The sequence below is a fragment of the Hypanus sabinus genome, chromosome 18, assembly GCF_030144855.1.
Source record: "Hypanus sabinus isolate sHypSab1 chromosome 18, sHypSab1.hap1, whole genome shotgun sequence".
In the NCBI taxonomy this organism is placed as follows: Eukaryota; Metazoa; Chordata; class Chondrichthyes; order Myliobatiformes; family Dasyatidae; genus Hypanus; species Hypanus sabinus.
In genome coordinates, this window is record NC_082723.1 from 52,938,270 (window position 1) to 52,964,290 (window position 26,021).

The window sequence follows — 26,021 nt, forward strand, 5'->3', positions numbered from 1 at the left end:
TACTCGCTCCATTGTGTTTTGACCTTGCTCCTTTCCTACCTTAGAAACATGCTGCTCCTTAGCAGCAAATTGAATACACCAGCTACACTTCATCCAGGCACCATATTGCTCTCGTAGTGCCCAAGCCAAAATTTTCCCCAACAAACTCCTTGCACCATCCTTAATCATCAGCACAAATCTTTTCCAGGTCCTCGGACGCAGATTAAGAGAACCTATTCACTTATTAGATCCTGAGTCCGTTTCCTGCCCCATATTGTCTCCAACTCTTACTTTCACACTCATTTCAATTCTATCGTTGTCACCATTCCATTGCTGATAGCTAAACCCAATCTCTAGACCCATCCTGCTTCTCCATGTCTCCTTCCCTTTTGGGAAGGGGCAGAAAACTCACAAAGTAACAGAGATCTTGCAAATTTCATGCTGACAGCAGGGGCCAAGGTTACATTTGGATCTCCAGCTCCACTACCTTCCACAGCAGCAAAGTTTCTGACATACCAAACATTTCCACACATTACAGTGCACTGTGAACATGGCCAGATAACAAACCGATAAAATGATTATACAGCTCAAAGCTCAAATGCATGTCATAAGCAATTTAGAAACATATTACTCATTACATTTAGCATTAAAACTAATCATGCCATTAACCTATATATGAAAGACAGAAATAAAGCGCTGAAGTAAAAATTGGTGTGACCATTGAAAGCAATTGCTGTCCAGTTATCTTGTCCTGCTTCACTTCCATTTTCATGCCCTGAATATGATGAACATTTCATCTTCTCATCCTGCTGGTATCTTCATTCAAAAGCCTCACTCGCCATTCCCACACCAGCACTATAGTTTAACCAGGAGCAGGCTCACAGTAAACTAGAATTTGGCACAATACTGTTGCTGCAATCTGACCGACTTGTATTAAAGTGGCGTAATGGTACTGCAGTTAGCACAGCTCCAAAGAGCTGAGTTCAGTCCCAACCCCTGGTATCTGTGCAGACCACTCCACATTCTCCTTGTGTGTTTTTCACACAGATACCAGTTTCTTCCCACATTTCAAAGCTGAGCTTGTAGAAAGCTGTAAAGCTACTCTCCAGTCCACCGTAAGTAGGTAGCAAAAGAATCAGAGGAGTTAATGGACATGTGAAAGAAAATAAACTAGTGCTATTGGGAAAATGAGAGGGGGAATAGGACTGATGGACAGTTTTCCCATGTTGGCATGGGCTCAATGGGTGAATGGCCTCTGCAGTATTAAGTACAACCAGAATAAGCAAGTTTGAGAAAATACAAGAGAAGATGTAAGAGAAGATATAAAACTTCTTTCTGTACTTCCAAAAGTGCTTCACAGCTATTGAAATACTACTTGAACTCCAACATGCAGGAGACTGAACAGGACTTGATAACAGTCTGTCTCCATAAACATCAGCATAACAAGTGACCAAATTATTGACTTTAACAGACATGGACAGAACCATATTGCTCTTCTGCCAGACTAAGTTTACAGGACTGCCCAGATAAACAGATAAAGTTTAGTTTTAAAATGTCCATATTTCTGCATTATTATTTATTAACGTGTCTGAAGGAAAACAAAGCAAACATATTCAAAAGCAACAGTGCAATCATTGAATCTCAGCTGACACTATTGAAGCAATCCAACATTCTTTTGGCTTTGTAGTTTGCACTTTGTTGATTGTACCCAGTGCTGATGGTGAAGGAGACAAGGTGCTGAAACAAGCCAAAACTGCAATGATAGGCAAATGGAATTAGATTGAATGCAACTGCCTTACAGAGGAGTGACAAACAATCTTAGCGATAACATTAATCCAGGTGACCTTGCAGACACAATTTTGAGTTTCCAGTCCGCTGCTTACCTCACATTTTTGAGCATATAAAGAACCTCAGAGGGCAAGTGGGAGTTTTTCACATCAAATTCAGTCAGATCAGCCTCAAGCAATGAGGAAGGAGGCTCCTTTGGCTGCAATATTGGAGGCTCCTTCTTGAGCCGGAGTATCCTACAAAGAAAAAAATAAACCGCATTAATATGCTAATTGGGAAGCTACAGGTTATTAACATTTTTCCTTTTATCTCTAATTTGCTTAAAGCAATTTCTATACATAATTACAACTGATGGCTTGAATAAACTGAATGCTACCACAATGACTGTCATAAACTATTGATGTGTTTTCACACTTGGTATAAAAACCCTTGGCACATCAACCACAACTGTAGACTCCTTTAACCAACTCTCAGTAACTTCAGCACAGCGATCAGAATCAGATTTATTGTCCCTGACTTTTAATGCATGAAGTTTGTTACTATGTTTTCAGAATTCTTACCCAAATAATTGCATTTAGAGGCTATTGTGTTAAAAAGGGTCAACAGCTAATTCTGAGGCAAAATCCATTTGAGGGTCTGAAGGAAGAGATAATCAAACCTCAAAAGTTAAATAAAGCAAAAATAAAAGGATACTGGTCATCCACCAAGTCCAGACCTGCACAAGGATGACAATAAAACTTATCACAACACAAAAATAGGTGATGTTTCTGCTGTACCAGGACTCCAGTGTTACCCACCAATCCAAGCATATCTAGATAGCAGTGATAGGATTGGGCCAAGCCAGCATGGATTTACCAAGGGTAAATCATGCTTGACTAATCTGTTGGGAGTTTATCGAGGATGTAACCAGGAAGTTAGACGGGGGAAATCCAGTGGATGTAGTGTACCTCGATTTTCAGAAGGCATTTGACAAGGTCCCACATAGGAGATTGGTGGGTAAAATCAAAGCTCATGGCACTGGGGGGAAGACATTGACATGAATAGAAAACTGGTTGGCAGATAGAAAGCAAAGGGTAGCGGTGAAGGGGTGTTTCTCGGAATGGCAGGTGGTGACTAGTGGGGTGCCACAGGGCTCGGTATTGGGACCACAGCTGTTTACAATTTACGTCAATGATTTAGATGAAGGCATTGAGAATAACATCAGCAAATTTGCTGATGATACTAAGCTGGGTGGCAGTGTGACATGTCATGAGGATGTTAGGAGAATTCAGGGTGACTTGGATCGGCTGGGTGAATTGGCAGATGATGTTTAATGTGAATAAGTGTGAGGTTATCCACTTTGGGAGTAAGAACAGGAAGGCAGATTATCTGAACAGTGTAGAGTTGGGTAAGGGAGAAATACAAAGAGATCTTGTTCATCAGTCACTGAAGGTGAATGAGCAAGTGCAGCAGGCAGTGAAGAAGGCTAATGGAATGTTGGCCTTTATTACAAAGGGAATTGAGTACAAGAGCAAGGAAAGCCTTTTGCATTTGTACAGGGCACTGGTGAGACCACACCTGGAGTACTGTGTACAGTTTTGGTCTCCAGGGTTAAGGAAGGACATCCTGGCTGTAGAAGAAGTGCAGTGTAGATTCATGAGGTTAATTCCTGGGATGTCTGGACTGTCTTACGCAGAGAGGTTAGAGACTGGCTTGTACACGCTGGGATTGAGATTGAGAGGGGATCTGACTGAAACACAAGATTATTAAGGGATTGGACAAGATAGAGGCAGGAAATATGTTCCAGATGCTGGGAGAGTCCAGTACCAGAGGGCATAGTTTGAGAATAAAGGGTAGGTCATTTAGGACAGTGTTAAGGAAAAACTTCTCCCAGAGAGTTGTGGGGGTCTGGAATGCACTGCCTCGGGAAGGCAGTGGAGGCCAATTCTCTGGATGCTTTCAAGAAGGAGCTAGACTAGGTATCTTATGGATAGGGGAATCGAGGGATATGGGGACAAGGCAGGAACTGGATATTGATAGTAGATGATCAGCCGTGATCTCAAAATGGCGGTGCAGGCTCGAAGGGCCGAATGGTCTACTTCTGCACCTATTGTCTATTGTCTAACACCAGCGTACTGGAGGAGGCCTGCATGAACAGCATTTCCACTACGATAATGCAACAACTCCAATGGATAGGCAATGTCATCCAGATGCCTTACTCGCGTCTCCCTAAACAAATCCTTCACTCCCAGCTGAAGGGAGAACAGTGAGCTCCTGGTGGGCAAAGGAAAGGCTTCAAACAGAACATCAAAATCAGCCTGAAGAAATTCAACATTATATCTAAAAACTGGGAAGGCATTATATTCAATAGATACAACTAGACAAAATCTTTTTAAGTGGGAACTGCAGTACATGAGAGCGACCTCAGCTGTGCCGTAGAAAACAAGTGGCAGCTGAAAATCCATCTATTCTATCATCTAAATCCCTGATACACCACATAAAAAGTAGTCCCAACACCGGCCCCTGTGGAACACCACTAGTCACTGGCAGCCAACTAGAAAGGGATCCTTTTATTCCCTTTCGCTGCCTCCTACCAATCAGCCAATGCTCTACCATGCCAGCAACTTTACTGTAATACCATGGGCTTTTAACTTGGTAAGCAGCCTCATGTGTGGCACCTTGTCAAAGGCCTTCTGAAAGTCCAAATATACATTATCCACTGTATCCCCTTTATCTATCCTATGCATAATCTCCTCAAAGAATTCCAACAGGTTCATCAGGCAAGATTTTTCCCTTAAGGAAACCATGCTGACTTTGTCCTATCTTGTCCTATGTCACCAAGTACTCCATAACCTCATTCTTAACAATCAACTCCAACAGCTTCCCAACCACTGAGGTCAGGCTAACTGGTCTATAATTTCCTTTCTTTTGCCTTCCTCCTTTCTTAAAGACTGGAGTGACAGTCCAGTCCTCTGACACCGTGCTGATTCTTGAAAAATCATTGCTAATGCCTCCACAATCTCTACTGCTACCTTTTTCAGAACCCTAGGGTGCAGTTCATCTGGTCCGGGTGACGTGTACCCACAGGTCTTTCAGCTTTTTGAGCACTTCCTCCTTTGCAATAGTATCTGCACCTACTTCTCTTCCCTCACACCCTCCAACGTCTGGCACACTGCTAGTGTCTTCCACAGTGAAAACTGATGCAAAATGCTCATTTAGTTCATCTGCTATCTTCTTGGCCCCTATTATTATTTCTCCAAATTCATTTTCTAGCAGTCCTATATCCACTCTCCTCTCATTTTTTACATACTTGTAAAAGCTTTTACTACCCACTTTGATATTGTTTGATAGCTTGCTTTCATATTTCACCTTTTACCCACTTCCCACTAATTTTTGCTTTGTTGTATGTCCTTTCTTTTGCTTTTACATTAGCTTTGACTTCCCTTGTCAGCCAGGGTTGTACTATTTTGCCATTTGAGTATTTCTTCATTTTTAGAATCCAGCTATCCTACACCTTCCTCATTTTTCCTAGAAACTCATGTCATTGTTGCTATGCTATCATCCCTGCCAGCATCTCCTTCCAATTTACTTTGGCCAACTCCTCTCTCATACCACTGTAATTTCCTTTACTCCACTGAAATACTGCTAGGTCCAATTTTACTTTCTCTCTATCAAATTTCAAGTTGAATTCAATCATATTGTGATCACGGCCTCTTAAGGGTTCTTTTACCTTAAGTTCTCTAATCACCTCAGGTTCATTACTTAACACCCAGTCCAGTACAGCTGATCCCTTAGGAGGCTCAACAATAAAGACCCAACCATTAACCACAGCCACCACTTACTCTTGCCCACACTGAAACAGAATACGTGGATCGCATAATCAGCCTCTGCAGCACCTGAGGACCTACCAAAAGACGTCCCCTCAGGAGAATATCATACTCGACTTGAGTGATCGCACTAATTTCACCAAGGCCCGACACACAGTAATTGCAATCAGGCAGCTTTACCCTTCTACTCAAATCCCCTCATAGTAAAAGCCAAAATAACATTTGCCCTGTAACGGCACATTGGTTTTCAGTTATTTGTGTATGAGGACATGTCCCTTTGATTGTCAGCATTTCCCAACCTGTCACCACTTTAAAAAACAATCTCTACTTCTCTGTTTTGTGCAAAGTGGATGACCTCACATCCATCAGGCACATTTTCACCCACTTGCTTAGCTCATTGAAATCCTCTTTACAGCCTCCTCAGTACTCATAATCCTACTTAATTTTGAAACATCAAATAACTTGATGATACAACGTTTGATCCCCTCAGTGAAGCTGAATTATAGACCGTGTGCTCGGACCGAAGCATAGATCCCTGTTGAACCCGTTAGTCACAGATGGCCAACTAGCTTATTATGTCTCTTTGCTTCCAGTCTGTTAACCAGTTCTCTACCCGTGCCAATATTTTCATCCCAATTCCATTCATCTCACACCATGTAAGTATTTTACCGCTTTCCTCAGGAAACTCACAGAATCTCTTCACTTTTTTCCATCTGCCATATTTCTGCTGGCTCACTCTTCTCAAATTTCTGCAAACTGTATTCTCCTCATACGTCAACTGTTATCATCAGCAGACATGAATGTGTTACAATCAGTCTCTTCGTTAATACATATGTGAATAACCAAAGCAAAGAACAGCAGCCTATCATTTATTTCTGCCTCATAACACACAACATGATCCAAAATAGACCAATCCCACGTTGAGTCCACAAAGCATAGCTCTAGAAAACTATCTCAAATGCATTCCATAAACTTGTCCATAAAATTACCTCCCCCAATTCAACTGGCGTGAGGATGTGATTTTCTACATCAACATCAATGTCCACAGTGGTCAACTGTAGCTCCAACACAAATCCTTGAATCATCCGTAAATTCAATAGCCAACTTTCATAACATCAATAACTTGCTTTCAATCTTCGGCCGCAACATCAGCTGAAAGCAAGGGAATTAATCAATTGTCTCTAGAAGTCCCGTCAGTGAAAATGCTTAACACCTAATCTCCGGAGATAATCCATTGCTTAGTACTGTAGATCCCCATAAGTATTTCTAATCTATAAATCCATGCTATTAGATCAAATGAACATTTTCAGGGAAGTTATCATGTGTGGAGGCAGAGAATATGTGCAAGGTTTTCACTGAATATTTATGGACATGCAATCAATCTAGTTGCAAAAAAAGTTTGTAAACCATTTGTAATTTTGGTTTTCTGCATTAATTACTCTTAAAATGTAGTCTGATCTTCATCTGTCATAATAATAGACACACAATCTGCCTAAACTAATAACAAACAATTGTATTATTTTTATTAATACTAAGTATTAATAATAATAGTATTAATAAATAATAATACTCATTAATAATGCCATTTAAATAATCACAGTCTAGGTTCAAAAAAGTATGTGAACCTCTGGGGTAACATCTTCTACAAAAACTATTTGGAGTCAGGTGTTCCAATCAATCAATGCTGAAGGAGGAGATAAAGAACCCAAGGGTAACAGCAAAAGATCTGCAGAAATCTCCAGAACTTGCTAAAGTCTCTGTTCATCTGTTTACTATAAGAAAAACACTGAACAATAGCAGTGTTCATGGAAGGACACCACAGAGGAAACCACTGCTCTCTTTATAATAATAAAAAAAAATTGTGCACATCTCCAATGAGATGGAAAGAATGGTAGGGTACAGGAACCATGGTGTACAAAGGCTGTTGAAATCTAGTCAAGAAGAAAAGAAGAGCTTATGAAAGGTTCAAAAAAACTAGGTAATGATAGAGACCTAGAAGATTATAAGGCTAGCAGGAAGGGGCTTAAGAATGAAATTAGGAGAGCCAGAAGGGACCATCAGAAGGCCTTGGCGACCAAGATTAAGGAAAATCCCAAGGCATTCTACAAGTATGTGAAGAGCAAGAGGATAAGACATGAGAGAATGGGACCAATCAAGTGTGATGGTGGAAAAGTGTGTATGGAACCAAAGGAGATAACAGAGATACTTAATGAATACTTTGCTTCAGTATTCACTATGGGAAAGGATCTTGGCAATTGTAGGGATGATTTACAGCGGATTGAAAAGATTGATCATATAGACATTAAGAAAGAGGATGTGCTGGAGCTTTTGGAAAGCATCAAGTTAGATAAGTCTCTGGGACCAAATGAGATGTACTCCAGGCTACTGTGGGAGGCGAGGGAGGGGATTGCTGAGCCTCTGGCGATGATTCTTGCATCATTAATGGGGACGAGAGAGGTTCCAGAGGACTGGAGGATGCAGATGTTGTTCCCTTATTCAAGAAAGGGAGTAGAGATATCTCAGGAAATTATAGACCAGCGAGTCTTACTTCAGAAGTTGGTAAATTGATGGAAAAGATCCCTGAGAGGCAGGATTTATAACATTTGGAGAGGCATCATATGATTAGGAATAGTCAGCATGGCTTTGTCAAAGGCAGGTCGTGCCTTATGAGCCTGATTGAATCTTTTGAGGATGTGACAAAGCACATTGATGAAGGTAGAGCCGTAGATATAGTGTATATGGATTTCAGCAAGGCATTTGATAAGGTACCCCAAGCAAGGCTTATTGAGAAAGTAAGGAGGCATTGGATCCAAGGTGTCATTGCTTAGAATTGACTTGCTCACAGAAGGCAAAGAGTGGTTGTAGACGGGTTATATTCCGCATGGAGGCCGGTGACCAGTGGTGTGCCTCAGGGATCTGTTCTGGGACCCCTACTCTTTGCGATTTTTATAAATGACCTGGATGAAGAAGTGGTGGGATGGGTTAGTAAATTTAATGATGACACAAAGGTTGGGGGGTGTTGTGGATAGTGTGGAGAGCTGTCAGGTTACAGCGGGACTGAGAAGTGGCAGATGGAGTTCAACCCAGATAAGTGTGAGGTGGTTCATTTTGGTAGGTCAAATACAATGGCAGAATATAATATTAACAGTAAGACTCTTGGCAGTGTGGAGGATCAAAGGGATCTTGGGGTCTGAGTCCATAGGATGCTCAAAGCTGCTGCACAGGTTGACTCTATGGTTAAGAAGGCATACTGTGCATTGGCCTTATCAACTGTGGGATTGAGTTTAAGAGCCGAGAGGGAATGTTACAGCTATATAGGACCTGGGTCAAGCCCCACGGAGTACTGCGCTCAGTTCTGGTCACCTCACTACAGGAAGGATGTGGAAAAGGTACAGAGGAGATTTACAAGGATGTTGCCTGGATTGGGGAGCATGCCTTAAGAGAATAGGTTGAGTGAACTCAGCCTTTTCTCCTCAGAGCGGCGGAGGATGAGAGGTGACCTGACAGATATGTATAAGATGATGAAAGGCATTGATCGTGTGGATAGTCAGAGGCTTTTTCCCACGGCTGAAATGGCTAACACAAGAGGACACAGTTCTAAGTGCTTGGAAGTAGGTGCAGAGGAGATGTCAGGGGCAAGTTTTTTTTTTGTTATCGTTTTTTTTGTTTTTTTTTACACAGACTGGTGAGTGCGTGGAATGGGCTACCAGTGACAGTGATGGAGGCGATACGTTAGGGCCTTTTAAGAGACTTTTGGATAGTTACATGGAGCTTAGAAAAATAGAGGGCGATGGCTGCCCCTAGGTAATTTCTAAGTAAGTACATCTTCGGCACAGCATTGTCGGCCGAAGGGCCTGTATTGGACTGTAGGTTTTCAATTTTTCTATATCAAGTTTGCAGAAGACCATCTGGATGTTCCACAACACTTCTGGTACAATGTTCTGTGGACAGATGAGACAAAAGTTGAACTCTTTGGGAGAAATGTACACTTTATCCCAACAGTGAAGCATGGTGGAAGAAGCATCATGTTTTGGTGCTGTTTTACTGCCTCAGGGCCTGGACAGCCTGCAATCATTGAGGGAACAATGAATTCAAAATTCTGTTAAGACATTTTACAGGCGAATGTCAGTCCACAACCCGAAGCTTAATAGAAGTTGAATGATGCAACAAGATAGTGATCGGAAACACAAGAGTAATTCAACAACAGAACGGTTTAAGAAGATAATTTGTGTTTTGGAATGGCCAAGTCAGGGTCCAGACCTTAACTCAATTGAGATGCTGTGGCATGACCTGAAGAGAGCTGTTCATGCAAGGTATCCCAGAAATATTGATGAACTGAAACAATTTTGTATGGAGCAATGGTCTAAAATTCCTCCCCTCCATTTTGCAAGTCTGATCGGCTGCTACAGAGGGAGGTTCTTGCTACTAAAAGAGGTTCTACCAGTTATTAAATACAAGGGTTCACATACTTTTTCCAACCTGGACTGTGAAAGATTAAACAATGTGTTCAATAGACATGAAATGTACAATTATTTGTATGTTATTAGTTTAGACAGATTGTGTGCTTCTCTATTGGTGTGATTTAGACAAAGATCAGACCATATTATATGACTAGTTAATGGAGAACCAAGTAATTACAAGGGGTTCACAAACTTTTTCTTGCAACCATATGCAAGATATTTATATTTACATTATTGCATTTTGTTATGATGGTATTCTATACCTCAGTATTTTTTTTGCACTGCAGTGGATCAGGAGTAACAATTATTTTGTTCTCCTTTACACTTGTGTACTAGATCTTGAATCTGCCCATAAAAGAGGGAGTTGCCAATATCAGTCACAACAAACAAGTGCAAAAGTTGAATATAATAATCATTATAAAACAGGAAGAATTAAAATATTCAGCATTTTATGAAAATGAATAACTTAACAGGCCAGCAAGAAATATACTCCAGCCTATTTAAAAGCAAAGAATGAAATTGCACAAGTCTTCCAGCACAATATGTCAATTATTTAGGTCTACAGCAGCGTCAAAGAATTGGAAAAACAGCACACATTATACTGCTTGGGAAAAAAAAGTGAGGGAAGATAAATTAATTCCAGGCTAGTTAGTTTAATTTCAGAGGGTGGAAAATTATTGTAATTTATTTAAAGTCTGAACTTCCATTAAGAGACGGTTACTGAGGAACAGTAATTATATTTGAGGTAATGAGGAAAGTCACTGAGGACAGTGTATTGGATGTAGACTTCATGGATTTTAGATAAGTTTTTATAAAATTTAAAGCAGGCAGACCAGTTAAAGTCCATGAATCCAAGGGAGATGCCAAATTGGATCCAAACTTGGATCAGTGTCAGAATGAAAGGGGCAAGGGGTTGAGAGATGACTTTTGTCTCAAAGGTTGCAACCTCTAGGGTTTCACAAACTATTTTGTGCCTTACATTCTGTAATGTCCAGTACCGAACTAATCAAAGTACATCAAACATGATCAAGATTTGGCAAAAGGCTGGTATATGATACAGAGAAGCAAAGCTTTAGACTACAGGAAGATATAGATGATCAGGTCCATAAAGCAGAAAAGTAGCAAAAAGAATTTAATCCAGACAAGTTGGTCAGAATGCTTTTGAGGAGACACAATAGGGTAGGGGAATTTATACTTAGTGGATTGTTATTAAGTGTAACGAAAGGACAAAGTGTACACCAACTAGTTTTTTAAAAATACTTACAGGAGAATTTCCTTTACTAACCTGAATACAGAATACCAGAACAGGGAGGTTATGCAAGGAGCACGTACAAGAGTAGCTGATCTGTACTGAGTACTGCATACAGTAGTGGTTGCCATATAATGCAGGAGAACTGCAAGTGGACTGGATGGTGCTGAGGAAATTTACTTTAAGATTGCTGGGACTGGAAACCTAAGGAAAGTCTACACATGTAGGGTAAGCTGAGAGTAAGCCATTTCAAAAATCATGCTTCAAAGATATCCCAAATCAGGAGGTGAATAAGTGTCTCTTTTTAAAAAAAAAAATCAATGGTGTGATTTTGTTTGCTCTAACAGATGCAGGAATCCCTTCACAGCTGATGGAAAAGAAGACCATAATATTGCCAAGGACAATGAAGAAATTCACCATTTCTGGCCCTCCACTTCATCAGAATAGGTCATTATACTAAAACAATTTACACTGAGTGTACCTTCTAGCCAGGTTCAGTACCTTCTGCCTCTTCCTCAACCTCTGACGAGGCACGTTGTTCCCAACCAGTGATGAGGTAGACAACTTCACCTGGAATTTAAAATAATGTAGATTATAGGCAGCGATCCAAGTGCCCTGAACCGTCTACCCTGTTTGAAACCACCTTTCATGACAGCTCAAAACATGCAATTCAGGAAAGAATCCATTTACACAGATTGAAAGATACCCATCATCCAAGTAATTAGTAGTTAGTAGTATCCTTGTTCATGGAACACAAGAAGATCCCGAGAACATAAAAGAGGAGCAGTCTGTCTTGCCATTCAATGTCATTGCAGATCTACTCCTGGTTCCAACTCGTCTATCTCTCTCAGGTCCCTAGAGCTGTAAAACCCCAACCTTCCAAAAAATATATTTCTTTTTAAATACCCCGGTACTCAAGCTTCCACAGCACACTGGGGTAGAGATGTCCAGCTATTCATAACTTACTGTGAATAGAAATGTTATGTACCCAACTTTTAAATAATCAATCCTTTAACTTGTAACTATGTCCAAAAGGTTTGAAAGACCTATTCAGAACATCTAGCTTATATGACCAGGACTATGAAACATTCAAATACCTTCCTTGCATCACAAACCCCAACAGTGCTCTAAATACCCAAGTGATGCCCGATTCCAAACAAAGTAGCCCTGGTCCTCTGTCTTCAGTATAAATGAGGATAGAAACAGTGTATAAAGAAATTAATACAGGTGGCACAGGAGAAACATGGAGGTTGCTGAAAGAAATTCCAACTCCTTACTACTTCGCATAAACTTCATGGTACAGAAAAATTCCAATAACCTGGTATCAGATTGGTTTTGAAATTCTGATGTTTCAGTATCTGACTCACTCATTGGTTCACCAGCTCCTCGTTACATACAGATCCCCATTTCCCTGAAGTAATCTGTGTTATTGCTGGGAGTTGGGGTTGCACTTGGGAACACTGGGGGTCAAGAAACGTGGATATGATTGCAGCTGGAGCGAGAGTCTGCGGTGAGAGCGGTCTGTGCAGCCACAATACTTGTAAGCCTCTGTCTGTATAATGAGCTGAAACAAACAAGCTGATAGTCCCTTTTAAACTCATTGTGGCTCCCTTTACACTCACCAGGTTCACTGAAAACAAACTGACACATTTTAAATGAAAAATGAAATAAAAGTCTGTTCAAGTATTACTGTTAGCCTGAGAAATCTGGAAGTTGGCACCAAAAACCCAAAGGTATCAGATTACTGGACGTCTACTGACCTGACCTGTGGTACTTTTACTACTGAGTTGTTGCGAGCACTTAACAAAGAGCCAGTGGTCATTACTGCAGACAACAACTACATTTTCCTTTCTACTCTGGGATGTGGTCAGAGCAGCACGCTCACTCTCTGAGCCAGACCATCTGACCACAGTCCACTCAGCAGATCACTATCGGGAACCTCCAGGGCAGCAGGGGACAGCTGCTTCTGATGCTTTGTTCCTGGCTCCTGCTACACTGAAATTGTGGTCAGGACCTAGCATTCACGTGGGTGGGCAAAAAGAGCAAAAGTAACTCAATGAGCTTTGTACTACCCTGTCCCAGAATGTCAGAATCAGTTTGCCATGTGACGGGGACTCCAGACCTAAAGAACATCCAGGACAGATGGAGGTGGCACGTGAGCAAAGACCAAGGCCTCTTCACCCTCCCACTCCTGACCCAGGCCATATGCCTGAAGAATCATTCACAAGAGTTTAGCTCCCCACTAACATCTTAACTACATTCTACAGAGGAGTGGTTGAGAGTGTACTGACCTTTTGCATCACAACCAGGTACTCCAGCTGCAGTGCTGCTGACAAAAAAAGCCTTGCAGAGGGTGGTTAGGGGAGCAGAGAAGGTTATTGGGGTCTCCCTACCTTCTGTCCAAGTCCTCTTTCAGAGTCGATGCCTCCAGAAGACACAGTACATAATTAAAGACCCCTCACACCCTTTCCATGAACTGTTAGTTCTTCTGCTGTCAAGTAAATGTTACAGGAGCATCAAAACTAAAACCACAAGGCTACTAAACAGCTTCCTCCCACAGGCAGTCAGACTGCTAAATAGCTGCTCTACCTGACTCTGCTTTGGACACTTTTAACTTGCACTGGACACTTATAACTTGTTTTTAACTGACATGTGGCTGTTGTGTTTTACTATTTGTTGTTATGTTTATTATTTAGTGTTGTGCTTGTTATGTTATGATTGCATTGCTCCTGGGAAATGCTGTCTCATTCTGCCCTGCAGAGCTTATGTAGTTAGAATGACAATAAAATTTTTGAATCTTGAATCAGACTGACAATAACTCCATCCATTCTGTATTGATGTTTAAGGTCACTTGGTGGGGGGTGGAAAATAAGGGGATGAGTGACCAGGAAAGGGGGTGGAGGGCTTATATCTACACTGCAAGATCTGGTTTCAATAGGCAAGGTGGGTATTAAACTTCGCTCCATACCCATCTAACCGCAAAGTTATTAGTCCCAAGCAGCACCCACCTCTCACACAGGAACATGATTCTGCAAGGTCCACCTCACTGCCTGATACAGTGCTTATAATATTGTGTGGTTGCATTGAAGAGAGAGACTGCTGGACTCCATTGTAAATTCTGCAGTCCAACAGCATGCACAATGGCATCACTGCCAGATGAGAAGGTGCTGGCTAACAGGCAACTATTCTGGACCAGGCAGGTATCCCACACAATGTATAAAATTCCAAAGGGATTGGACAGGCTAGATACAGGAAGATTGTTTCCGATGTTGGGGAAGTCCAGAACGAGGGGTCACAGTTTAAGGATAAAGGGGAAGCCTTTTAGGACCGAGATGAGGAAAAACTTCTTCACACAGAGAGTGGTGAATCTGTGGAATTCTCTGCCACAGGAAACAGTTGAGGCCAGTTCATTGGCTATATTTAAGAGGAAGTTAGATATGGCCCTTGTGGCTAAAGGGATCAGAGGGTATGGAGAGAAAGCAGGTACAGGGTTCTGAGTTGGATGATCAGCCATGATCATACTGAATGGCGGTGCAGGCTCGAAGGGCTGAATGGCCTACTCCTGCACCTATTTTCTATGTAACAAGGTGAAAAAGGAAAATATCCAAGGTAACTTCACAAGCCAACACTCAACCCCATCCAAAATCAGAACCTTAAAACTCATTCATAAAATTGAGACTGGTGAAACTCTTAGGAGTTATTGTTGAAAACAATCTGACAGGACAAGTGCAGCGTTCCCGCTTAATTCGTTAACGTTTCTCCACAGTTTTGCTTATCAAATAAAACTGAATTTAAGCTCATTTATGAGGATCAAGCGCCATCCTCTGGTATAAATGAGACAGTACCAGGATATCAGCACTTCATCACATCTCAATCAGAATCGGAGTCAGGTTTAGTATTGCTGGCTTACTTTGTGAAATTTGTTAACCTTGCAGCAGCAATACAATGCATTTCATGACCAATAAACAAAGAACTGAATTACAATAAGTGTATATACATATATTAAATTGTTAAATTAAGATAAGTAGTACAAAAAAGACATTTTTTAAAAAGAGGTAGTGTTCATGAGTTCAATGTCCATTTAGAAATTGGACAGCAGAGGGGAAGAAGCTGTTCCTGAATCACCTTGGATACTACATGATGGAGCTAACTAAGTTTACAACTCTCTGCAGCATGCAGCAGACTCCCCACCCCCTGTACCAGACGGTGATGCACCCAGTCAGAACGCTCTCCGTACATCTGTGGAAGTCTGAGTGTTTTAGGTGACAAACCAAATCTCCTCAAACTCAGGATGAAATACAGCTGCTGAATTCATATTTAATTGCAAGGCATCCAAATGCTGTGGCATAGTTTCTTACTTTGGTGCACATGGTTAACATCCAACTTAAACCACATCACAGTTTAACTCGCACCCAACTCAAGGCCCAAGAGGTCTCTCCCACAACACATGTTCGGATCCAATGCAAACCCGCACACCATTCAGAATTCAGATTTATTATCGCTAGTATACATTGTGAAATGTGCTGTTCTGCTGCAGCAGTACATTGCAATACATAATAAAACTTCTGATACAACATTGAGTCATGTCATCTGCAGACACTCTGTGATGACTCTGCAATAATTGGGTGCATAAAGGGAGGATGAACACAGGGCCCTGGTGGAGGACTTTGTCAAATGGTGCAAGCTGAACCATATGCAGCGTAACATGGTGATGGACTTTAGAAAAACTGTTACTATTGACGGTAAGGATATGGATGTGATGAAGATCTACAAGTATTTGGGGCTGCATCTGGTTGACAAGTATGCAGACCTCTCCTTCACATGTTCTACCAGTCTGTGTTGCCAGTACAATCTTTTATGTGGTGGTCTGCTGGGGCAATGGCATCAGAATGAACGATGCCAAGAGACTTAATAAACTGTTTAGAAAGGCTGGCTCTCTTACATGGGACAAACTGGACACACTTTATATACTTGGATATTTCATTGTCCATTCAGAATCTGATGGCGGAGGGGAAGAAGCTGTTCCTGAAACAGAGTGTGTGTCTTCAGTTCATGTACCTCCTCTCTGATGGTAGCAATAAAAGCTTGTCTTGGGTGCTGGGGGTCCTTCATGATGAACACTGTCATGAAGATGTCCTCAGTGCTGGGGAGGTTAGTGCCCACAATGGAGCTGGCAGCTTACAACCTTGTGCAGCTTTTTCCAATCCTGTGCAGAGGCCCCTTCATACCAGAAGGTGATGTAATCAGTTAGATTGCCGTCCATGGTACACCTATGGAAATTTGCAAATGTTCTTGGTGACATACCAATTCTCCTCAAATTCCTAATGAAATGTAGCCGGTGTTGTGCCTTCTTTGTAATTGCATCAATATGGATGCAATCAGGATGGATCTTCAAAGATGTTGACACCCAGAGGCTTGAACCTGCTCACCCTTTCTATTGCTGATTCATCGATGAGGACTAGTGTGTGTTCCCTTGACTTCTCCTTCATGAAGGCCACAATCAACTCCTTGGTTTTACTGATGTTGAGTGCAAAATTGTTGCTCAACCAGCCGATTCATCTCACTCCTGTACACCTCCTCATCACTATCTGAAATTCTGCCAACAGATGCATCTGGCAAATTTATAGATGGCATTTGAGCTGTGCCTAGCCACACAATCTTGGGTGTAGAGAGAATAGAGCAGTGGGCTAAGCACACATTCTCGAGGTGCACCAGTGTTGACTGCCAGCAATGAGGAGACGTAATTTCCAATCAACACTGATCTGTGGTCTCCTGGTGAGTAAGTCAAGGATCCAGTTGCAGGGGGAGGTGTAGAGGCCCAAGTTTTCGAGCTTGTTGATTAGTACTGAGGGGGTGATTGTGTTGAACACTGAGCTGTAATCAACAGCAGCCTGACATAGGTATTGCTATTGTTCAGATGATTCATGGCTGAATGGAGAGCCAGTGAGACTGAATCCACTGTAGATCCATTGAGGCAATAGATAAATTGCAGTGGGTCCAGGTCCTTGCTTACGCAGGAGTTGATTCTAGCCATCACCAACCTCTCAAAGCACTTCAAACAGTAGATATGAGTGCATTTGGGCAATAGGCATTGAGGCAGCAGGCAACTCACCCTGCTCTTGGCCACAAGTATGATAATCACTCTTTTGAAGTAACCAGGAACTACCGACTGTAGCACTGATTCAACATGTCCTTAAACCCACCTGCCATTGGTTGGCACAGGTTTTCAGTGCCTTACCACATACTCATCCACACAGGTCTTGATGAAGTTGGTGACAACTGTGGCATATTCATTCAGAATCAAAGATGAATCCTTGAAAATTGACAAGTCCACCAACTCAAAGCAGCCCTGTAAGTGCTCTTTCACCTCCCTTGACCACACCTTCTTGGTTGACATCACTGGTGCTATGGTCTTTAGTTTCTGTCTATATGCCAGGAGAAGCAATACAGCCATGTGATCGGGCTTTCCAAAGTGCGGGCCTGAGATGGCACAGTAAGCGTTCCTGATGGTGGTATAACAGTGGTCAAGTGTGTTGGCTCCTGTAGTTCCACAGGTGATATGTTGGTGGTAGTTTTCAGAAACTTGTTCAAGCTGGCCTGGTTCAAATCCCCCATAACGATAGCAACGGCATCTGCGTGCGATAGGTGTGGGAGCAGCGTTATTGAACTGTAAGCCAGTAAAGGAACTGACCTCAAAAGGCATAAGAAAGGGAACGGTAGTAAATATTCAAATAAATACACAACAAACTATTTGTTGGAATTACTCTGCAGTTGAGGAGCATCTGTGGCGCGAAAGGAGTTGATGTTTCAGGTCGAAATCCTGCATCAGAACCAAGAACTCAAAGATAACAACAAATCTATAAGGCCCCAATCTTGTCAAGTTTCTTCTGTACCTTGTTTGTTGATCCAGATACCAGCAGCAGCAAACTCACACCTCCAAATAAACATACGGTCCATTTTTAAACCCTTTTGTTGTTTGAAGACTATGCCAAATTACCTTTCTCATGATCTTTCGTCCATAAAACATCACTTTGTCTCTCTTTCGGAATCTGTATCGGGGCACACCCTGTTGCAGTTGTCCTACAAGAAGAATCAAAACAAGAAGATGAGCAAGTTGAATGAAAACATGGACTTTGCATACGTCAGCTTTCTCAGTCATTGAAATGCGCTTGCTGCGAACTGCATTGGCCCTCGCATGACAAAATGAATACCTCAGGGTCCTGTACTTGAGCACACAGCGATACTTCTCCATATTGACACCAAAGTATTCTTGATAAGATCAGGGATCAGTTTTGATAAGTCTTCTAATCAAACATCTTTCTAGTTCTATGAATTGTGGCTCCACTTTGGAAAGCCAGGGGCAAACTACATCAACCAGCAGGTCTTTTCTGATCATTTAGCCTACCACCTACACAACCACTTCGACTGCAATTTTTGTGCAAGGTGACTGCCATTTCCTTGCATCTCCAAGTAGCCATATGCAGAAAAAAAAGGCAGATAGGATCTCTGTTTCACACCTTACCAAAAAGAAGGCACCTTTAAATCCACTATACATCCTCAGGAATGTACTAAAGTATCAGCCAAGGTAAAACACTCAATCTCTGGAGTGCATCTTAAATAGAATTCTGATTCCAGGTAAGAATACCATTCCTAATCCATGGCTGAAATTCCATATGAAGTTTTCCCTTGGCTGCTTATCTCATTGACTTTTCTCACCTCCACATTCAGCTTATTTATCAATAGTGAAGAATAAAACTTACTGCTGACAAGCTACAGAGGACACCACAGATTTGTAAAGACTATAAGACAGAGGAGCAGAAATTGGGCCACTTGGCCCGTTCTGCTCCGATATTTTATCATTCCAACCAGAAAAGCCCCCATTTATTCCTATTCGTTGACCTCTGCCAGTCAGCCAATCTTCTATCCATGCCAGTATTGTTCCTGTAATGCCACAGGCTCTTATCCGGTTTAGCAGCCTCACCTACAGCACCTTGTCAAAGGCATTCTAAAAAATCCAAGTAAGCAACATCCACTGACTCTCCTTTGACTATCCTGCCAGTTACTTCTCAAAGAATTCCAACAGATTCCTCCGCTGGCAGAGCGGAGGGCGCTGAGTCGGCTATGGTCAATCATGGAAAACCCTGAACATCCTCTGCACAGCACCATCCAGAGACAGAGAAGCAGCTTCAGCGGCAGGTTGCTGTCAATGCAATGCTCCTCAGACAGGATGAAGAGATCATTACTCCCCAACGCCATTCGGCTCTACAATTCAACCACCAGGGGCAAGACATGTTAAAGTGCCGGGGTTAGGACTGAGCTTAAGCTACCACTCAATGCACTTTAGTAAACTATTTAAGAACTTTTTAAAAGCTATTTATTAATGCTTTTTGGGAGGGTGATTTTAGACGCATATCATATTTATACTGAGTTAAATAGTGTATGTAATTAGTTTTGCTACAATAAGTGTATGGGACACTGGAAAAATGTTGAATTTCCCCTTGGGGATGAATAAAGTATCTATCTATCTATCAGATTTGTCAGACAAGATTGGCTAACTATTATTTCCTATATTTTGCCTCCCTCACTTCTTAGAGTGGAGCTATTTTCCAGTCCTCTGGAACTATTCCAGAATATAGTGATCCTTGAAAGATCACTATTAATGTCTCTACAATCTCTTCAAAATCTTGCGTTGCAGATCATCTGGCCTACGTTACTTACCTTCAGACCTTTTACCTCCCCAATCACATTCACCTTCATAATAGCAACCACACTCACCATAGCCCCTTGATGCTCTCAAATTTCTGGCATATTGCTAGTGTCTTCCACAGTGAAGACTGATGCAAAATGCTTAAATGACAAACTCTTTATTTGTTCCCCATTACTACATCTCCAGCATCATCTTCAGCAGCCTGCTAAACACTCTTGCCTCTTTTATTCTTCCTCCTTGATATTATTGGCTGGCTTACCTTCATATTTTATCTTTTCTTTCCTTATTGCTTTTTTAGTTGCCTTCTGTCGGTTTTTAAAAGCTTCCCAATCCTTTAGCTTCATACTAATTCTTGCTATATTATATGACCACTCTTTTGGTTTTATGTTACTTTTGACTTCCCTTGTCAGCCGTGACTGCTTTATCCACATTTTGGAATACTTCTTTGGGATTAATCCATCCTGCACCTTCCAAGTTGCTCCCAGAAACTCCAGCCACTGTTGTTTTGTCATCATCCCTGCTAGTGTCTCCTTCCAAGCAAATTTAGCTAGCTCATGCCTCTGTAGTTTCCTTTACTCCACTGTAAAATTGATACATCCAGTTTTATTTTCTCCCTCGCAAACTGCAGGGTGAATTCTATCATATTATGAACACTGCTTCCTAAGGTTCCTTTACCTCAAGATCCCAAATCTACTCTGGTTCATTACCTAACATCCAATCATGAATTACCAATTCCCTAGTGAGCTCAACCACAAGATGCTCTTAACAGCCATCTTGTTGGTATTCTACAAATTCCTTCTCTCAGGAGCCCGCACCGACCTGATTTTCCCAATCTACCTGCATATTGAAATCCTCCATGACTATTGTAACACCGCTCTTTTTCATGACTTTTCTATCTCCTGTTGTAATTTGTAGCCCCATCCTGGCCAGTAGTCAGAGGCCTGTATACAACTTCCATCAGATTATTTTACCCTTGCAGTTTCTTAACTCTACCCACAAGCATTTTACATAATTTAAGGATCAGATTTCATTTTTAACCAACAGATACACCCCCCCCCCCTCATTTGCCTGTTCTTTTGATACAATGTGTATTCTTGGATGTTAAGCCCCAAACTATGATCTTCTTTCAGCCATGACTCAGTGATGCCATGTCATACTTGCCAATCTCGAGCTGCGCTACAAGATCTTCTACCTCATTCCATACACCAGGGGTCACCACCCTTTTTTGCACCGCAGACGGGTTTACTATTGACAATATTCTTGCGGTCTGGCCGACGGGGGGGGGGGGCATTAAACATGACCAGCGATACTCGAAGCAGGTTCCTTACGTCCGGTCTATTCCGCAATTTAGTTTACGTGGCTCTCAGCACTTAGCTTCTGTCCCGCTTGCTCACTTTTCACTTAAAACACTCAACTGGTTTGTCTTTAAGTGCAGGGTGCTTGGACTCAGGGTACTGAAGCAGTTTTGAGGGCTTCACTGCCTCGTTAGACAGTTCCCCGCCCGCCCATCTGCCGCCAGACGCCTTGGCCAGGTGCGGCTAGTCGTGGGTGGGGTGAGAGGACAAGGTTAGGACCGGAGGTCCTCGTGCCAGGGACATGGTGGTCGCAATCCAGAGAGAGCGACTGACCAACCGAGCGAGGAGTGTGACAAAGCGCACGCCCTCCCCCCTTGTAGGATCTATCAGCCGACAAAAGTTTGTCTCGAGGGATGACTTTCAGTAGATTGCAGCAAGGTAGCTGCTCTGCTACTTACAAAACCCTGAGCCCGAATTAGGTCATCTGCAAATATCTTAGCACCAGGTTCCCCACGAACGTTCGGTGTGCTAAACAGGTTTAGAGGCGGCGCCCATCAGTCCGCGCTCCAGGCCTGTAGCAACGGCACTTCTCGCCGGCTGCACAAGACGTCCGGTTACCCAAGGCTAACCAGTGATCCCTGGCGCTAGGGTATCACTGCATTTAGGCAACTGATGACCTCGCGTGCGTTTAAGTTCAACAGTGGCCGTGACAGGGAATGAGGAAAGGTGCAGCAGACTCATGTCGTTTCATATCGCCAAATCATTTTGTTCCCTCGCAGCCCGGTGATTGGGGACCACTGAAGTACACTGTGTAGTGCGTGGCAGGGGAGCTACACGCATGCGCACTGGGCAGAAAGAATGGAACTAAAACCCTGCAACCCGGAAACAATCTCTCAACAGTATTTGTGTACTTATTTTTCTTTCTTTTTTTTCTGGATATATTGGGAAAGTCTCAAAGATCGACCAGTCGATCGCGATTGATGGGTTGGCAACCACCACCACAGTAGAGAGCAAACACAAATGGCATTATCCGTCAATGTTATCACAACCTAATAAACTGCACTGGACTCTATATCAAACTTGATGTCATTATTAGGACACCCTGCGGTTTGGCTATCTACCAATTAGATCTGTAAAGAAGACACGAGAGACCACAGGATTCAAAGAGGTTTCCCAACCAAATAGAGAAACACGTAATTAATATTCTCCAGTCACAGTTTTAACACAAAACCTAACGAAGGATGCAACTTCCCTTTCCAATGGGTTAGAAGCCAGAGCAATCATTACTGCTCACTGACATGTTCATATTTCATATTCTGTTATGAACACCACCCTACTTCAGGACACCATGTTTATAAGATGCAAGTATTTACTTGTAAACCAAATATGCCAGATATAATGATTCATATTATTTCATATTCAGCAGGTTTCCATGTTTTCTGATGACTGCAGCTCACACCCGAGTAAGTGAAAACACCACCCCATCCTAATGGGGTCATCAGTGCAAAGAGTGAACGACGTCAGAAATGGACCATCTTTCTTTCTTATCCAAGGTGCTTGAGTAACACTAAAAGATAGCCACAAAGAAACCATACAGGGAGCTAGAAAACACTTCACCCCACCCTAATGGGGACTTTGTGTGTAACCGCTAGTTACTACCGACAAACACCGGCTGAACTTAGTGGGTTCAGATGAAGGGCCTCAATCTGAAACGTCCAATTCCCTTCACTGATGCTGCTTGGCCTGCTGAGTTCCGTCAATGTTTTGCACATTACTCCAGATTCCAGCATCTGAAGTGTCTTCTGTATCCAGTAACTTGAGGGCAACTTGAGGGATGCAGTTTAAAAAGAATCTAGAATTGAAATAATGCGGGAAGGACAGGAGGTTTATAGAAATGCTGTTTTAAAAATGGTCTGAACAGACTCTAAGCTGCTGCGTTCTTCCCATATTGATGTATGTCTGCGAGTCATGGACCATCACAAATGCAATGGAAAAAAGAATCAATGCAGCAGTGATGTGGTTCCTCAGAAGAATGCAATGCATATTATATACGGACAGGATAACCAATGAAGAAGTTCTACAGAGAACAAAAACAAAATGTACATTACTTTTTAAAAAAATCAGAAAACAGCAATCAAAATTCTTTGGACACATCATGCGAAGAGAGTCATTAGAACATTTAGTTACAACTGGAAAGCTGGAAGGAGAAAGAAGCAGAGGCAGACACAGAATGAGAATGAGAGATGGATTAACATCACGGTTAGAAACAGGGGAGGCAACGACTACAATTCAGAGGGTCAGGGATCATGACGGATGGAGAGACATGATCACCCATGCCGAACAGCAAGACACCTGAACTGAACAGACTGAATAGGTTGTGGTGTTGCATATTCTAACTAATCAAAGGTCAACCAAACGCATCAGCTGCCCACATTACCCTAATCCAAATGTAGCATGCAAACTAGGCTGATACTTTATATGAAGCTGAACAGTTCACAAATGGTGACAAGGACTCAGGCTGCAGATTCCAAGGACCCACCCCGGGAACACTCCAATGTGTGTGGCACTAGTAGCGGACCTACAGCCTCACAACTGCAGACTCAATCCTGACCTCTGGAACTGTGCAGATTCCACCCACCAACTTACCTACCCACCCCCATGTCCTACAGACACGTGGGCTGGTAGTTTAACTGGCTGCTGTAAATTGTCACTCGTAGCTGAATTACACTTGTAGGTGTAAATTGTAGATGACTTGTAGAATCTGGTGTGGTGGGTAGGGGTTGTGGAGGGAGAAATGAAAGAGCGATGGCTGACAAGAATAAAATGGGATTACTGTAAACAGGTGCATGAAGGTCCATAAAGATTTGCTGTGTCCACTTCCACAACTCTCTATGATTATATTTCATTTTGACTGCATTTCTACCATCAGCCTTTCAATTATTTTTGCAGGAATCTAATAATCAGAAACTTTTTGAAACAATGCAAGCAGCTGAAAAGTTAAAACATCTTAAAGACCTTAAAGTACAGCAATAAAAATAAGCTACATACCTACAGTAAGTTTAACTCAAAATAGCAATACCTTTCCAATAAGTGAAGATATCCCACCTAAAGTGTAATCATGGCCTCATCACATGACTATTCCTGTAACTAACTCACTCTTTCTCAGTTCTGTGACCTAAAACAATGATCGTTTCTCTTTCCACAAACACTACCTAATCCGCTAAGTATTTCCAATATGTTGTCATTTCAGATTTACTACATCTACAATTTTTCAAAATTTTCATCTTAAAAGAAAAAGAAAAGACATACAGGAAGATTTAGAGATGGAATTAAAGACTTTAAGATCTTGGCAGTTGAAAGCACAGCTTGCAATGGGTGTAACTAAACTCAGATATGGTCATAAGGAGAGAAGATTGGATTGTAGGGCACAAAATTAAGGAATAGGGAGATAGTGATGCCACAGAGGGATCAAAAAACAAAGGTAAGAATTTGAAGATCAAGACATTATTCATATGTGATTTAACATAGAACACAGAAATTTATAGCACAGGCCCTTCAGCCCACAATGTTGTACTGACCATGTAACCTACTCTAGAGACTGCCTAGAATTTCCATAGCACATAGCCTTCTATTTTCCCGAGTTCCATATACCTATCTAAGAGGCTCTCAAAAGACCCTATTGAATCCACTTCCACCACCGCCACCAGCAGTGCATTCCACGCACCTACCATAAACTTACCCTAACATCCCCATTTCCAGGCACCTTAGAACTATGCCCCCTCATGTTAGCCATTTCAGCCCTGGGAAAAAGTCTCTGACACTGTTATGTGTGCTGAACAAACCAGATGGAAATGGGGTCCAGAGCAACCCCTTCCACCCCAAGAACTATGGAGGGAGAGAGGGAGAGAGGGAGAGAGGGAGAGAGGGAGAGAGGGAGAGAGGGAGAGAGGGAGAGAGGGAGAGAGGGAGAGAGGGAGAGAGGGAGAGAGGGAGAGAGGGAGAGAGGGAGAGAGGGAGAGAGGGAGAGAGGGAGAGAGGGAGAGAGGGAGAGAGGGAGAGAGGGGGAGAGAGAGAGAGAGAGAGAGAGAGAGAGAGAGAGAACAGAGGTAGAGGCATCTGCTACTGCTACAGATAACAGAGAGAGAGGGAGATGACTGATTTATGTATTATGGCTTCTTCACTGATTATTTACCTTTTGCTGCAAGGACACTTCTTCGCTCGATAACATTCTTGCTGAGACAGCAGGGAGTGGCCTAGTTTGATGGACATAGACATATTGAGTTGAATGATGGCCGATACCCCATCAGTGGGGATAAAAGACTGATCTGGGGAGACACCCCCAGACACACCAGTGGACACTGAAACAGTGTTGTGCACCCGCAGGAAGGTGGGGGCTTACAGGACCGAATCAGGAGATCGGTCAATAAAGCTCACAGAGTGACAGCAAGGCCGGTGGGGGCTTGTGTGTGTGTCCACTCATGCCAGAGTGACGAGCCCACCACAGAAAAACGGTCTCGCCGAGAACGGAGGGGTCATAACCGAATGATTACATCAGTACAACAGAACAAGACGACAACGGAAGGTTTGCTGCAGCTGCTCATCTCTCACTTGCTCTCTCTCTCTCTCTCTCTCCCCCCAACATTGCAACACAACTACCTCAGCACAAACTGAACTGAACTCTATATTCTCTTATGACAATTCATTTACCCCTAGACTTTGATAGAGCTTATTTTTTTT

At 42.3% G+C, this 26,021-nt stretch overlaps 1 protein-coding gene across 2 annotated transcripts in view; it reads right to left on the reverse strand.

Annotated features, from left to right (window-relative positions):
- Nucleotides 1-26,021, reverse strand: part of pnpla7b (patatin-like phospholipase domain containing 7b) — a 329,041-nt gene that overhangs the window by 261,561 nt on the left and 41,459 nt on the right. For both annotated transcript variants that reach the window (XM_059994311.1, XM_059994312.1), the window contains exons 5-7: nucleotides 18,280-18,362; nucleotides 11,764-11,852; nucleotides 1,863-2,003 (exon numbers count right to left, since the gene is read on the reverse strand). In XM_059994311.1, coding sequence (XP_059850294.1) covers nucleotides 1,863-2,003; nucleotides 11,764-11,852; nucleotides 18,280-18,362 — 313 coding nt within the window. The remainder of the gene's footprint in view (nucleotides 1-1,862; nucleotides 2,004-11,763; nucleotides 11,853-18,279; nucleotides 18,363-26,021) is intronic.